The sequence below is a fragment of the Somniosus microcephalus genome, chromosome 2, assembly GCF_052327205.1.
Source record: "Somniosus microcephalus isolate GS21.2 chromosome 2, FLI_Smic_1.0, whole genome shotgun sequence".
NCBI classification, from domain to species: domain Eukaryota; kingdom Metazoa; phylum Chordata; class Chondrichthyes; order Squaliformes; family Somniosidae; genus Somniosus; species Somniosus microcephalus.
In genome coordinates, this window is record NC_140988.1 from 29,696,357 (window position 1) to 29,710,588 (window position 14,232).

Genomic DNA, 14,232 nt, shown 5'->3' on the forward strand with positions numbered 1-14,232 from the left:
TCAGTGACTGGTGCACAAGGACACCCAGGTCTCGTTGCACTTCCCCTTCTCTAATCTATTGCCGTTCAGATAATAATCTGCCTTCCTGTTTTTGCCACCAAAGTGGATAACCTCACATTTATCCACATTGGGCAGAAGCATGGCAGATGCAGCATAATCACCCAACCTGTCCAAATCATACTGGAGTTTCTCGGCATCCTCCTCACAGCACACACGCCCACCCAGCTTTGTGTCGTCTGCAAACTTGGAGATATTACATCTAGATTATTTATGTATATATTGTGAATAGCTGGGGTCCTAGGACCGATCCCTGCGGTACCCCACTAGTCACTGCCTGCCACTCGGAAAAAGACCCGTTTATTCCAACTCTTTGCTTCCTGTCTGCCAACCAGTTCTTTATCCAAGTCAGTACCTTGCCCCCAATCCCATGTGCCTTAACTTTACACGCTAATCTCTTAGGCGGGACCTTATCGAAAGCCTTCTGAAAGTCCAAATACACCACATCCACTGGTTCTCCCTTATCTATTCTACCAGTTACATCCTCAAAAAATTCCAGTAGATTAGTCAAGCACGATTTACCTTTTGTAAATCCATGTTGACTTTGTCCGATCCTGTCACTGTTTTCCAAGTGCTCTGCTATTACATCTTTTATAATGGATTCTAGCATTTTCCCCACTACCGATGTCAGGCTTACCGGTCTATAATTCCCCGTTTTCTCTCTACCACCTTTTTTGAATAGTGGGGTAACATTAGCTATCCTCCAATCCATGGGAACTGTTCCAGAGTCTATCGAATTTTGGAAGATGACCAGCAATGCAACTACTATTTCTAGGGCCACTTCCTTAAGTAACTTACAACCAGGTAACTTGTTAGTATTATTATTTTAACCTGTCTGAGTGTAATGTACTGCAGTAAGTATTAACTAGAAGTCTGACTAAAGAGAACTTTAACTACATAATTTTCTCTGTACAATCAATGAATGATTTGACCTATTTACTTTGTACTCTTTCATGACAGTACTTTGTTCTGTGTATTTAAATAACTTTAGCAGATTTTAAAATTACAATGATGTTATTTCTCACTAAATGAACATGTGTATATATAAACCGCGCTCAAACTTAATGGAACATTTGTATGTAGACTCTTTGGCCGGAATTTTGCCGGTCTTCAGAGTGCGGGATTGGAGACAGAACCGCTGTCAAAATCGCAAAGATTGACCGGGTAGGAAACCCGCTGTCAACCTGCCTCCAATCAATCTTCCCAAGTGCCCAATTTGCGCATGGACCCGATACCTAGCGGCGGGAAGAGAATTATAGCCACTTACCTGGCTAATAGATACTTGATAACAGCACCTCAATGCTGTCAAACACTGAGAAATGAGCTGTCAAAGAAAAATTGTGCGTGGTCCCTTTTAAGAAAACTGGCAGATAATGCGTCATCAAATGACGTCATCTGACCGGCTTCCTCTTAATTGGCCGGCAAGCCCTCCGGGTGGGCTTCACAAGGCCAATCGACGTAAAATCACGTCCGTTGGCCAGATGCAGTTGGGGGCAGGACCGGAACCCAGAAACCAGCTGACCCGCTCCCAAGCCGCATCCATTTGCAAAATCGCGGCCTTTGTTACTGCAAACCAAATATTTTTTTAATTGTAGTACGGTAAGCCATTGGTGCTTTAATATATGGTGCCTGTGTGTAAAATTGTTAACTCATAAAGTTGTTTTAAAGCTCTGAAATCCTGCAATTTATATTCTTTTAGGTCTGTTGATGACCAATTTCTGAAAAAGGTGCTTTAAAACATGTAGTTTAAAAAACCAAATTGTCTGCCTTTTGTTTAGGGCTTCAACGATCATATAATTGCAACAATCAAGAAACCTTAAGTGTACTGGGTACCTGCATAAATATAGCTGACAAAATTTACATTTTATATTTGACTCAGAAACCATGGTTCGATGCAAACTCCTATTAGTTTATTAATTCAAACATTAAATATTTTCATTTTAGTAAATAATTCAGTGGAGAGTAAAAATATTAATTGTGTAGCTCTACATTGTGGAAATTTAAAGAGTTGTAACATTTTTCTATCTCAGCAGACTACAGCAGCCTGTGAGGTGAACTGCAGAGTAGAGCATGACACTAGAGGGAGGTCAGCTGTCATCCGCAGGAAGCTTTTCTCCAGTGACTGTTCAAGCTCAGATGAAACTGCTTCAGAAGGCGGAAGTGACTGGGATGACCCTCCAGATGAAGAGCTTTTTTCTCGCACACATCTTTAATTCTGCTCAGCTGTTTCCAGCTAGAAAGCAACTACCCTTTTAATAAGTTCACAACTCTCTTGTTGAGAACTTATTGCTCTTTAAAAAAACTTTAGTTTTCTTTTCATTTAACTGCTTTAGATAGGTATTTATCTTTCTCTTCTTGTAGGTTTCACTGTTAGGCATTGAATGCAATCCCATGACAGAAAAACTAATTAACGATGATAGTTTATCGAAACCTTGGCTTTTTCAACTAGTATAGGTTGTGTTTGTCAAAGAATGATTGTGCATGTGCCTATCTTACTAGCATCAATGCTTATTTTGCTGATTAATTACTACCGCTTTCATTACTACTGTAGGACTACCATTGTCACTAGGACTACTATGTCTACTACAACTTCTGCTATTCAGAGGCTCTTAGCATATGGCACAGTATAATGCTTTGTTGTAAAAGAATTGGGAGATAAATACTACAAGCTATACTTTTCACATAACTAGATCAGTGCCTTTCTGAATGCAGGAGAACAGCATGGATGAATAGACTTCAATCATCTAATTGAAACCTGTTATCTTACTTCAAAGTAGGAATGACAAGGTTGTGCTTTAGAGCCAGAATAAGTATAAATACCTTTTTTCCTGAATGATTCTAAATGCGTTTTCAAAAAATTGAGAAGTTTAGTGAGTATGGCTTGTGAAATGCTAACTGTGAAAGCCCAGGATTTTACCAAGTAGTGGGAAAGGTTTCAGTGTGAAGGTTTGGGTTGATCAAACAGAGTGAGACTAAATTTACACAGAGCTTAGGCATCAGTATTAAACAGGAGGGTGGTAAAATCGTGTATTCTAGTTGTGTGAGAAATCCTGAGCCAGTTGCAGTTAGTCCATGTTGTGGCTGTGATTTTGTAGTTCTTAGCAGAATTCATTTTGTGTTTTGGAGGGGTGTGAGGAACCATTCTGGCATTTTACTTGTGCTGACTACAAGAACCAAGTGTAGACTTAAAACTTAAGAATCTCATTTACATGTGTGACTGCAGTAGTGATTGTTGCTTCATGTGGCTTGCTTTGAGGTTTTTTTTCCCTTATTTTGTAACACTGGTGTCATAAACATCACTTTGACATCATAATGTAATTGTTGAATATCTGTCACACCCTTGTGCTTTGAATCTGCAAAATGAAAAGCCAAGGGGAAACAATATTCTGGTCACCAGGTGCAACTAGTCATGAGTGCTTTCAACTTCATGGCTGGCTATCTGGATCCCATGACAGTAATCGCTGGTTACGACAGAGATTAAAAATTCAAGTCAAGTTTTCCTGAACTTGAATTTATATTAGGAACAGAGTAACCACAGAACTTATCATGGTGATAATTGATATAATAAGAAAGTAGAAGGATTGAGTTGAATTAGCTTTGGGATAAATTCAGCATCCAGAACTGTGTTAAGCTACAGCATTTGTTTTGTTGGCGTGTATAAGCCAGGCGTAAAATATGGAATAATAGTTTGCACATCAGTTTGTCAGAGATGGCTATTAAGCTCTGTGCAGTAAAATAGTCAGCAGTTTTAAGCATAAAAATTTTAAACTTTACAAAAGATTTATCAGGGCTTTTTCTGTAGACTAATTTTTGATTGGGGTTATTTTATTTGAAACGCAGCTTATGTAAACTAGCAAAAACAAATGCTGCAGCTTTAAGAAATTCATAACCATTATTTTAAGTAGGGTTATAGAATTTTTTTTAATGGCTATGGATGTTAACAAGAACAGAGGATTGAAAGCCTTCTCTAAATCATATTTGCTTAAGTTATGATTTCTTTTTAGAGCTGCTTATACAGACGAGGAAGGACTTCACGTCAGGTGATGCATGAACCTGGCAAAAAGAGTAATATAATGTTGTATCATCTTGGGAAAGAAGAAAAGGCTTGAGAGGTGGGTTAGGGAATAATGAAACGTTTACACATGTCACCTGTACTAGTTTCCATATTTACATGATTCAAAAAACTTAAAAGCAGCATTCAATTGGGATAGTTTGAGAAATGTGATTTCAAGTTTCTTATGGTCAGGTTTTCAACTGAGTGGTTTATTGAGGAATTGCAGGGGAGGGGAGTTGTCATCTATTACAAGCAGGTTGAAAAGAGAACGTAGAACACACTGTAGAATAGTGTATACCATAGCACTGAAACCTGAGTTCCCCATTTCTCAGTTGTTAGCCTTTTTCTAATTTTTGCTTAAAGTGGTTGTATTGTTCTCTGATTTCATGTACACCAGAGTAACTGATTTTGTTTCATTGTGGAATTACTTTACACCTAAATAAAGACTCGAAAGTAAAATCCAATTGAGCAGTATTTTGGTTTATTTATCCTGATCTCTTTTTTTAATGGTATTTAAGTGAATATTATGCAGTGCTGTAATGTCAGAGGCACTTACTAACACACTTACTTGTTGAGACATAATCCTGAGGGGTGACTTACTCGAGGGACATAAAGCAAATCCGCCTCCTTAATATTAAAAAAAATCTCTCATAATCCAATATTAGCAGGCTCTGAATTCAAACATATGCAGCAGCTGGTTTCTGAGGGTTAAAGTCAAACCACGAATGGTCCCAGATGTATTGTGAGTACCACTATTATTTTTTTCCCCCAATTTCACTCTCTTCCTCTTTCCCCCCCCCTCCCCCCCATACCCTAAAAATGCTGACCCATGTTGAGTTACCATTCCATGGGTGTCTGCACTCGGCGAGTATTTCACAAAAGTAGTCATTGTTTGTGAGCGTGTCAGCAGAGTGACTCCTGTCGTGTGGGGCATCAGAGCCAACATTGATCCTGTTCCTCATCCAATAGGTGTAATTTCCAGCACTGCACACAAAATGACCACTATCTGTGTCGGCAGATTAGGTTTTTTTCATTGTTAACTGCCTTCACTATCTGCTGAGAAACCTAAAACTAGGATCTATTTTCTAAATTAAAATGAGCTTTTTTTAGAAAATGTATGTTTAGAATGGTTTTTATTAGTAGACTTCACTTTAAATCCTCTGAAAACTAGACATATTATGGCATCTTCCCAATGAATTAAACTGTATAGTCATTCTTCCCTGAGAGTGCTTTTTTTAATCCTACATATATGATATGTAGAACACTCCTCTGATATATAGTCAGCAGCATCAATTGCTTAGTCTATACCATTAAAAACAGTTTACCGGGTAACGAATGTTAACTATTGAAAAGATTTTGGCCCCGATTATTGGCAGGAAGGGTGCAAGAGAGACTGGTAAAGGGCGAAAAATCCAGCAAAGCCACGGACATGAAGGCCCTGCCAAAAGATTGGGGCTGGGGAGGCGGAAGGCTTCTTTGTGAGGCCTGGGGGTGAGCACTCCTGCTCTTCCTGGCCCACAAGGGGTGCTATAAGGAGCTGATCTTCAGCACCTCCCAAACCCGCAACCTCTACCACCTAGGACAAGGGCAGCTGGCATGTGGGAACGCCTCCACCTGCCAGTTCCCCACCAAGTCACACACCATCCTGACGTTCCTTCATCGTCACTGGGTCGAAATCCTGGAACTCGCTCCCTAACAGCACTTTTGGGAGTACCTTCACTTCACGGACTGCAGTGGTTCAAGGCGGCAGCTCACCACCTCCTTTTCAGGGGCAATTAGGGATGAACAATAAATGCTGGCATTTCCAGTGACCCCCACATCCCATGAATTAAGTTTTTTTTAAATGACCTTAGTCGGTGCCTCCCACCTTTGATCTGCTGTTGGTCAGCTGACAGCGCAGGCGTTCCTCTGACAAAGTTAAGTTTAAATCGAGGTGCCAATTATGTTATCGGATCCTAACGCGTGAATGTTAATTTGCCCCCTGCCTGCCTTTTGCAAGAGCCTCGTCGATGGCCTGATTTAGATCTGTAAAAATTTAAATGGCCAGGAAGTCAGCAGGTTGGAGTCGCAAGGTAGAATTTTAAAATTTTATACCCTCTCGCCCACCATTCCTAATACATGTATCGTTTAATATCGGGGTTTTTGTGTCTCATCACTAGATATGGTCCTTCATACTACAGGCTGAAATGTGTTGGAAATTAGAAAATGAAAGTTTACATTTGCTCTTGTTAAAATGTTGAACATCCTGTATTCTGTTGAAATAAAAACTCCCAGATTTATTTATATATAATTAATTACAATTTTGTCTATAAAGAGTTGAAGTTCTATGTGGTGCAGTAGGTCAAGACACTGTACCTTCACTCCTGGGACCTGGGTTTAAATCAAGTGTAAACTAGGGAGATGAAGGTTTCTCTCAGCTGATTGCAAAAATCCTTTGTGAAGTGAACTAGATGCCGTTCCATGAAAATTATAAGGTGGTTCTGGAATGATTAGATCAAATGGGCTGAAGAGCCTTCATTCTCGTGATTATTTACGAGATTCTGAGAGTTGAACCAAAATGGACAAGTCTCTGCTGAAGCACTCTCGGAACTTTTGTTTTAAAAGACAGATGCTGCAGTGGAGCTAGTTTTCAATCCTTTCACGAAGGCCCCAAAGGACATTGCGAAGTAATCAGTTGAGCAGGTGGATCGGTAGAAATTGAATCTCCTCATTAAGCATTATAAAGGGCTTTAAGGTTTTTTAAAATTGAAGTCTTTTTGATGATTACCAACAGAAAAACCTGCATGATAGGATATCAACTATCAGAAACCCATGATTTAATAAATACGGAAGATTTTATTTTCCTGTCACCAAATGGCTCTGGTTGAGCTACTTAAAAAAAAAAAAAAAAAAAAAAAAAAAAAAATTGTGCTAGTAAAATGTTTATATTTTCTTTAGAATCACTTGACTTATTGGTAAAGGAAGCAGTGTGGAAGATCTTAGTACCATGGCAGTGAGAAAGTATTTGCAACATGTAAACCGAGTTGTGTTTTCAGATCCTTGGAAGAGAGTAACTCTCCACTAGGGTGAAGAGTTCTGTATCTGCAAGAACACTCAACTGTTGAGAGACCATGAAGGAAAATGAATTCCTTGGGTGCTGTTGAGATTCACCAAGATGTTGCCATTGCCTGGCCAAATCACTGACTGTGGATATGTTCCTCTGTAGGACCTAATCAAGAAACCACATTGAGAGCGTGCACAATGCCTTATAATTTGATGTTCCTTGTTTGTTGAAGTCGAATATGGTTGTACTTGCTGAGGAACAGATATTGCTGATACTTTCCCATCATTCTAACTACAGTAGTGTTGGCAAATGTAGTCCACCAAAATGCAATGGGCTAGATACGCTATATACTTTGCCAGTGGTGTGTTGTCCCAAAGTCTGGTAGCTCCAGATCAGCTCCTCGTCTGGTCAGTCGTTCTGACTCCTGTTAAAATGAATGCAGCTCCTCCCTGTTAGGAAGGTCACTTGAATAGCCTGGGCGGGGAAAGAAAATCCAAAATTGGTATTGAGGAAAGACGTTTATTAAAATCAAAGACTATTTTCTGAATATGTATTTTTAGATAGATGTTCAGGGAGTATTTGCAGCAAAATTTCCTTTCCTCTAGCATTTCTTCAGACTCTTTGGTAATAATGCTCTTGAGCCAATCCAAACATTGAGAAAAATTGCACTCTGCTCCCAAGGTGTGAGATATAGCAGCTGATTTTGTGAATTGTTAAGCCAAGTGAAAATAGCTCATTTTGAAAGGATTTTCCTTTGAGTGTAAATCAGAGGAATTGTCTCACTTTTCTTCATCATAGAAATCTATGGACAGTAATTGACCTACTTCCACGCCTTGATTATACCAAAATGGATTGTCTTGAATTTGTCCTTGCAGACAGGCTTGTTGCAATGTCGCTCTCAAAAAAAAAAAAAAAGGCCCCTCCCCTGACCCAGAAAACTTAATTATCAGAAAATAGAGAACGGCTTTACTCGCTCATTTTGGTGTTTAAAATAATTCACATATTTAATAAATGATCTGGATAAAATTTAATGGAGCTTCTCCATTTTAAATTCTCAACAATGCAGGATCATTCTCAGGAAGGTACTGTAACTATGCCATATAGTTTCTAGAACCCAGGAAACTGAAGTGATGGCTGCTATTAAATATGTTGAGCATTCTTACCTGTAAAGCTTGTAGTGTCAAACTAGTGGGGGCAACTGTCTAATGAAAGACCGTGTGGAATTTAAATGCCCAGGTTTAACAAGCAAATACTGTGGCCTATGGAATGATGAGGTAAAAGGGTTGGAGTTTCAAAGATAATGGGGGCAATTTTTGCTGAATATTTTAAGCGCTATAGAGGTAAAGAGGTGGCCAAGATGGGATTTTAAGCTAAAACGCCGGTTTAAAAACCTAAGAAATAAGAGCAGGAGTAGGCCATACAGCCCCTCGAGCCTGCTCCGCCATTCAATATCATGGCTGATCATCGACCTCAACTCCACTTTCCCACCTGATCTCCATATCCCTTGATTCCCCTAGAGTCCAAAAATCTATCTCCGCCTTGAATATACTCAAAGACTCAGCATTCACAGTCCTCTGGGGCAGAGAATTCCAAAGGTTCACAATCCTCTGAGTGAAGAAATTCCTCCTCATCTCAGTCTTAAATGGCCTACCCCTTTTCCTGAGACTATGCCCCCTAGTTCGAGACACTCCAACCAGGGGAAACAACCTCTCGGCATCTACCCTGTCAATCCCCCACAGAATCTTGTATGTTTCAATGAGATCACCTCTCATTCTTCTAAACTCCAGAGAGTATCGGCTCATTCTACACAATCTCTCATCATAGGACAGCCCTCCCATCCCAGGAATCAATCTAGTGAACCTTCGTTGCACCGCCTCCAAGGCAAGTATACCCTTCCTTAGATAAGGAGACCAAAACTGTGCACAGTACTCCAGGTGTGCTCTCACCAAGGCCGTGTACAATTGCAGCAAGACTTCCTTACTCTGATACTCCAACCCCCTTGCAATAAAGGCCAACATGCCATTTGCCTTCCTTATTGCTTGCTGTACCTGCATGCTAGCTTTCTGTGTTTCTTGCACGAAGACACCCAAATCTCTCTCAACACCAACATTTCAAAGTTTCTCACCATTTAAAAAATATTCTGTTTTTCTATTCTTCCTACCAAAGTGAATAACCTCACATTTCCCTACATTATACTCCATCTGCTACCTCACTGCCCATTCACTTAGTCTATCGATATCCCTTTGCAGACTCTTTGTGTTCACCTCACAGCTTACTGTCCCACCGAGCTTTGTATCATCAGCAAACTTGGATGCATTACACTCGGTCCCTTCATCTAGGTCATTAATGTAGATTGTAAATAGCTGAGGCCCCAACACTGATCCTTGCGGCACCCCACTAGTTACAGCCTGCCAACCTGAAAAAGATCTGTTTTATCCCTACTCTGTTTTCTGTCCATTAACCAATCCTCCATCCATGCTACTATATTACCCCCAACCCCATGAGCCCTAATCTTGTGTAATAACCTTTTATGTGGCACCTTTTGGAAATCCAAATATACTACATCCACTGATTCCCCTTTATCTACCCTGCTCCAGCCTCAAAAAACTTTAATAAATTTGTCAAACACTATTTCCCTTTCATAAAACCATGTTGACTCTGCCTAATCATGTTATGATTTTCTAAGTGACTTGATACCACTTCCTTAACAATGGATTCCAGCATTTTCCTGATGACTGATGTCAGGCTAACTGGCCTGTAGTTCCCTGTTTATTCTCTCCCTCCTTTCTTGAATAGCGGTGTTACATTTGCGACCTTTCAATCCATTGGGACCATTCCAGAATCTAGGGAATTTGGGAAGATCAAAACCAATGCATCCACTATCTCTTCAACCACCTTTTTTAGAACCCTAGGATGTAGACTGTCCGGTCCAGGGGATTTGTCAGCTTTTAGTCCCACTAGTTTATCTAGTACTTTTTCTCTACTTATATTAATTATGTTAAGTTCCTCACCCTCATTAGACCCTTGGTTCCCCACCATTTTTGGTATGCTTTTTGTGTCTTCTACTGTGAAGACAGATACAAAATATTGTTTTAATGTTTCTGCCATTTACTTATTCCCCATAATAATATCTCCTGTCTCAGCCTCTAAGGGATCAATGTTTACTTTAGCTACTCTTTTCCTTTTTACATACTTGTAGAAACTCTTACAATCTGCTTTTATATTTCTTGCTAGTTTTCTCTCATTCTATTTTTTCATTTTTTATCAATTTTTTGGTCAACTTTTGCTGGTTTCTGAAATTCTTCCAATCCTCAGGCTGACTATTATTCTTTGCAACATGAGAAGCTTCTTCTTTCAATCTAATGCTATCCTTAACTTTTTTAGTTAGCCACGGTTGGATCACTTTTCCCGTGGAGTTTTTGTTTCTCAATGGAATGTATTTCTGTTGAGAATTATGAAATATTTCTTTAATGCTAGCCACTGCTTATCTACCGCCATACCTTTTAATCTATTTTTCCAATCTACCTTAGCCAACAACCCCTCATACCTATGTAATTGGCTTTATTTAAGTTTAAGACTCTAGTTTCGGACTTAGGCAAGTCACTCTCAAAATTAATGTGAAATTCTATCATACTATGATCACTCTGCCCCAGAGGATCCTTGACGATGAGATTGCTAATTAACCCTGTCTCATTACACAATACAAGATCTAAAATAGCCTGTTCCATGACATATTGTTCTTGGAAACTGTCCCGAATGCATTCCATGAACTCGTCCTCCAGACTACCTTTGCCAATTTGATTTGTCCAGTCTATATGAAGATTAAAGTCCCCCAAGATTATTGCATTACCTTTGTTGCAAACTCCTCCTATTTCTTGATTAATATTCTGTCCAACGGTATAGCTACTGTTAGGGGGCCTATTATTACTCCTACCAGTGTTTTCTGCCCCTTATTATTCATTATTTCCACCCATACTGATTCTACTTCCGAGCTGAGATCCTTTCCCGTTACTGTCCTTATGTCATCCTTTATTATCAGGGCTACTCCCCCCTCCTTTTCCATTCTGCCTGTCTTTTCGAAATGTCAAGTAGCCTGGAACATTTAGTTCCCAACCTTGGCCATCTTGCAACCATGTCTCTGTAATGGCAATTAGATGAAACCCATTTATCTCTATTTGTGCCACTAGTTCATCTATGAATGCTTCGTGCATTCAGATAAAGAGCCTTTAACTTTTTTACCATTATACCCTGCTTTGACCTTATTCTCTGCTGCACTGCTACCATTAAACTCTGTTCCTTCCTGTCACACTCTGCTTATTTTTACCCAACTCGCTACACTGCCCCATTGCTTTGACCTGTCCCTTTAGATTTCTAAATTTCCCCCCCCCCCCAACCTTTTTTAGTTTAAAGCCCTATCTACAGCCCTAGTTATTCGATTCGCCAGGACGCTGGTCCCAGCTCGGTTTAAGTGGAGCCCGCCCTGACGGAACAGCTCCCTCTTTCCCCAGTACTGGTGCCAGCGCCCCATGAATTGAAACCCCTTTTTCCCCACACCACTCTTTGAGCCACGCATTTAACTCTCTGATCTGCTTCACCCTATACCAATTTGCTCGTGGCTCAGGTAGTAATCCAGAGATTATTACCCTTGTGGTTCTGCTTATTAATTTAGACCCTAGCTCCTCAAACTCCCTCAGCAGAACCTCATTCTTAGTTCTACCTATGTCGTTGGTTCCTACATGGACCATGATAACTGGGTCCTCCCCCTCCCACTCCAAGTTCTTCTCCAGCCGTGAGGAGATATCCTTAACCCTGGCACCGGGCAGGCAACACAGCCTTCGGGACTCTCTTTTGCAGCTGCAGAGAACAGTATCTATCCCCCTGACTATAATGTTTCCTACTACTACCAAATCCTTTCTTCTCCCCCCCCCACTTGGATGGCCCCCTGTAGCACAGTGCCAAGGTCAGTTTGCCCATGCTCCCTGCAGTCCTTTTCCACATCCATACAGGTAGCAAGTACCTTGTACCTGTTGGACAAGGTCCAGGGATGAGGCTCCTCCATCACTACATCCTGGGTCCCCGCACCTTCCTGACTCGCAGTCACACCCTCCTGTCCCTGACCACTGACAAACTCTAAAGTATTACTTAACCTAAAGGGTGTGACTGCCTCCTGGAACAAAGTGTCCAGGTAACTCTCCCCCAACGTGATGCATCGCAATGTCTGCAGCTCGTATTGCAGCTCAACAATTCTGAGACAAAGTTCCTCGAGTTGCAGACACTTACTGCAGATGTGGTTGCTCGGGATCGCGATGCTCTCCACAGATTCCCACATGCTGCAGTTACGACACACCACCTGCCCTGCCATCTCTAACTTTGTTTCATTTATTAATTAATTCGTTAACGATTTTATTCAATTGATATTTTAGGTTTATTGTTTGATGATTTTATTTAGTTTGTTAATTTAGTAAGTACTAGCAAGTTACAGTTTCTCAGCTCTTAATTTAACCCCCTTCCCTAACTTAGAGAGCAAAAAAGAGCTGTAACACTCACCAACCAATCACCTACCTGCTCTCCTGTGGCGTCAATCTTTGATGTTTTTGAATCGGCGCCTTGCGCTGCCGCTGCTTTAATTCAGGTCCGCTCCCGGGCCGCTCTTTATCCTCGCACTACTGCCGCTGCTTTAATTCAGGGCCGCTCCCGGGCCGCTCTTTATCCTCGCACTACTGCCGCTGCTTTAATTCAGGGCCGCTCCCAGGCCGCTCTTTATCCTCTCGCCGCTGCCGCTGCTTTAATTCAGGTCCGCTCCCGGGCCGCTCTTTATCCTCGCACTACTGCCGCTGCTTTAATTCAGGGCCGCTCCCGGGCCGCTCTTTATCCTCTCGCCGCTGCCACTGCTTTAATTCAGGGCCGCTCCCGGGCCGCTCTTTATCCTCTCGCCACTGCTGCTGCTTTAATTCAGGGCCGCTCTTTATCCTCTCGCCGCTGCTGCTGCTTTAATTCGGGTCTGCTCCCGGGCCGCTCTTTATCCTCTCGCCGCTGCCACTGCTTTAATTCAAGTTCGCTCCCGGGCCACTCTTTATCCTCTCGCCACTGCCGCTGCTTTAATTCGGCTCCGCTCTCGGGCCGCCCTTTATCCTCTCGCCACTGCTGCTGCTTTAATCCAGGGCCACTCTTGGGCCGCTCTTTATCCTCTTTATCCTGAATTAAACATACCAGGTTATTTAACGATCAGGAAGGACAGGCAGGAAGGAAGGGGAGGTGGGGTGGCTATGTTAATAAAGGATGGAATCACTAATACAGAGAAATGATATTGGGTCAAAAGATCAGGATAATGAAACAGTTTGGGTGGAAGTAAGGAATAATAAGGGGAAAAAAACACTAGTGGGCATAGTCTATAGGCCTCCGAACAGTGGCAACTCTGTTGGACGGAGTATCAATCAGGAAATAGCTGAGGCTTGTAATAAGGGAACATCTATAATTATGGGGGATTTTAACGATCATATTAATTGGACAAATCAAATTGGGCAGGGCTGCCTTGAGGATGAGTTCATTGAGTGTATTAGGGATGGGTTTCTTGAGCAGTATGTAACTGAACCGACCAGGGGGCAAGCAACGTTAGATCTGGTCCTGTGTAATGAGACAGGATTAATTAAAAATGTCCTAGTAAAAGATCCCCTTGGAATGAGTGACCATAACATGGTTGAATTCCATATTCAATTAGAGGGTGAGAAGGTTGGATCTCAAACAAGCGTGCTGAGCTTGAATAAAGGAGACTATGAAGGTATGAGAGCGGATTTGAGTAGAGTGGATTGGGAAAATAGATTAAAGGGTAAGACGATACATGATCAGTGGTGTACATTTAAGGAGTTATTTTACAACTTCCAAAAAATATATATTCCACTGAGAAGAAAAGGGTGTAAAAGAAAAGACAGCCGTCCGTGGCTAAGTAAAGAAATTAAGGATAGTATTCGACTAAAAACAAGGGCATATAAGGTAGCCAAATCTAGTGGGAGGATAGAGGATTGGGGAAACTTTAAAAGACAGCAAAAAATAACAAAAAGATTGATTAAGAAAGGGAAGA

General features: G+C 41.2%; 1 protein-coding gene and 1 long non-coding RNA gene across 9 annotated transcripts in view; one reads left to right on the forward strand and one right to left on the reverse strand.

Annotated features, from left to right (window-relative positions):
• Window positions 1–4,575, forward strand: part of kiaa0232 (KIAA0232 ortholog) — a 127,731-nt gene extending 123,156 nt beyond the window's left edge. For 6 of the 8 annotated variants that reach the window (XM_086008248.1, XM_086008221.1, XM_086008265.1 and 3 more), the window contains one exon: window positions 2,088–4,575. In XM_086008248.1, coding sequence (XP_085864374.1) covers window positions 2,088–2,270 — 183 coding nt within the window. In that variant the 3' untranslated portion in view covers window positions 2,271–4,575. Of the gene's footprint in view, window positions 1–739; window positions 862–2,087 lie in introns of all 8 variants that reach the window. The other 2 variants (XM_086008275.1, XM_086008257.1) reach the window with 2 other exon arrangements.
• Window positions 4,576–6,145: 1,570 nt separating this feature from the next.
• LOC147122641 (uncharacterized) lies at window positions 6,146–13,536 on the reverse strand. Its single transcript, XR_015081050.1, has 2 exons — window positions 12,717–13,536; window positions 6,146–7,628 (listed from the first exon to the last, which is right to left on the reverse strand). It is a non-coding gene; the product is annotated as an uncharacterized LOC147122641 (long non-coding RNA).
• Between the last annotated feature and the right edge of the window lie 696 nt (window positions 13,537–14,232).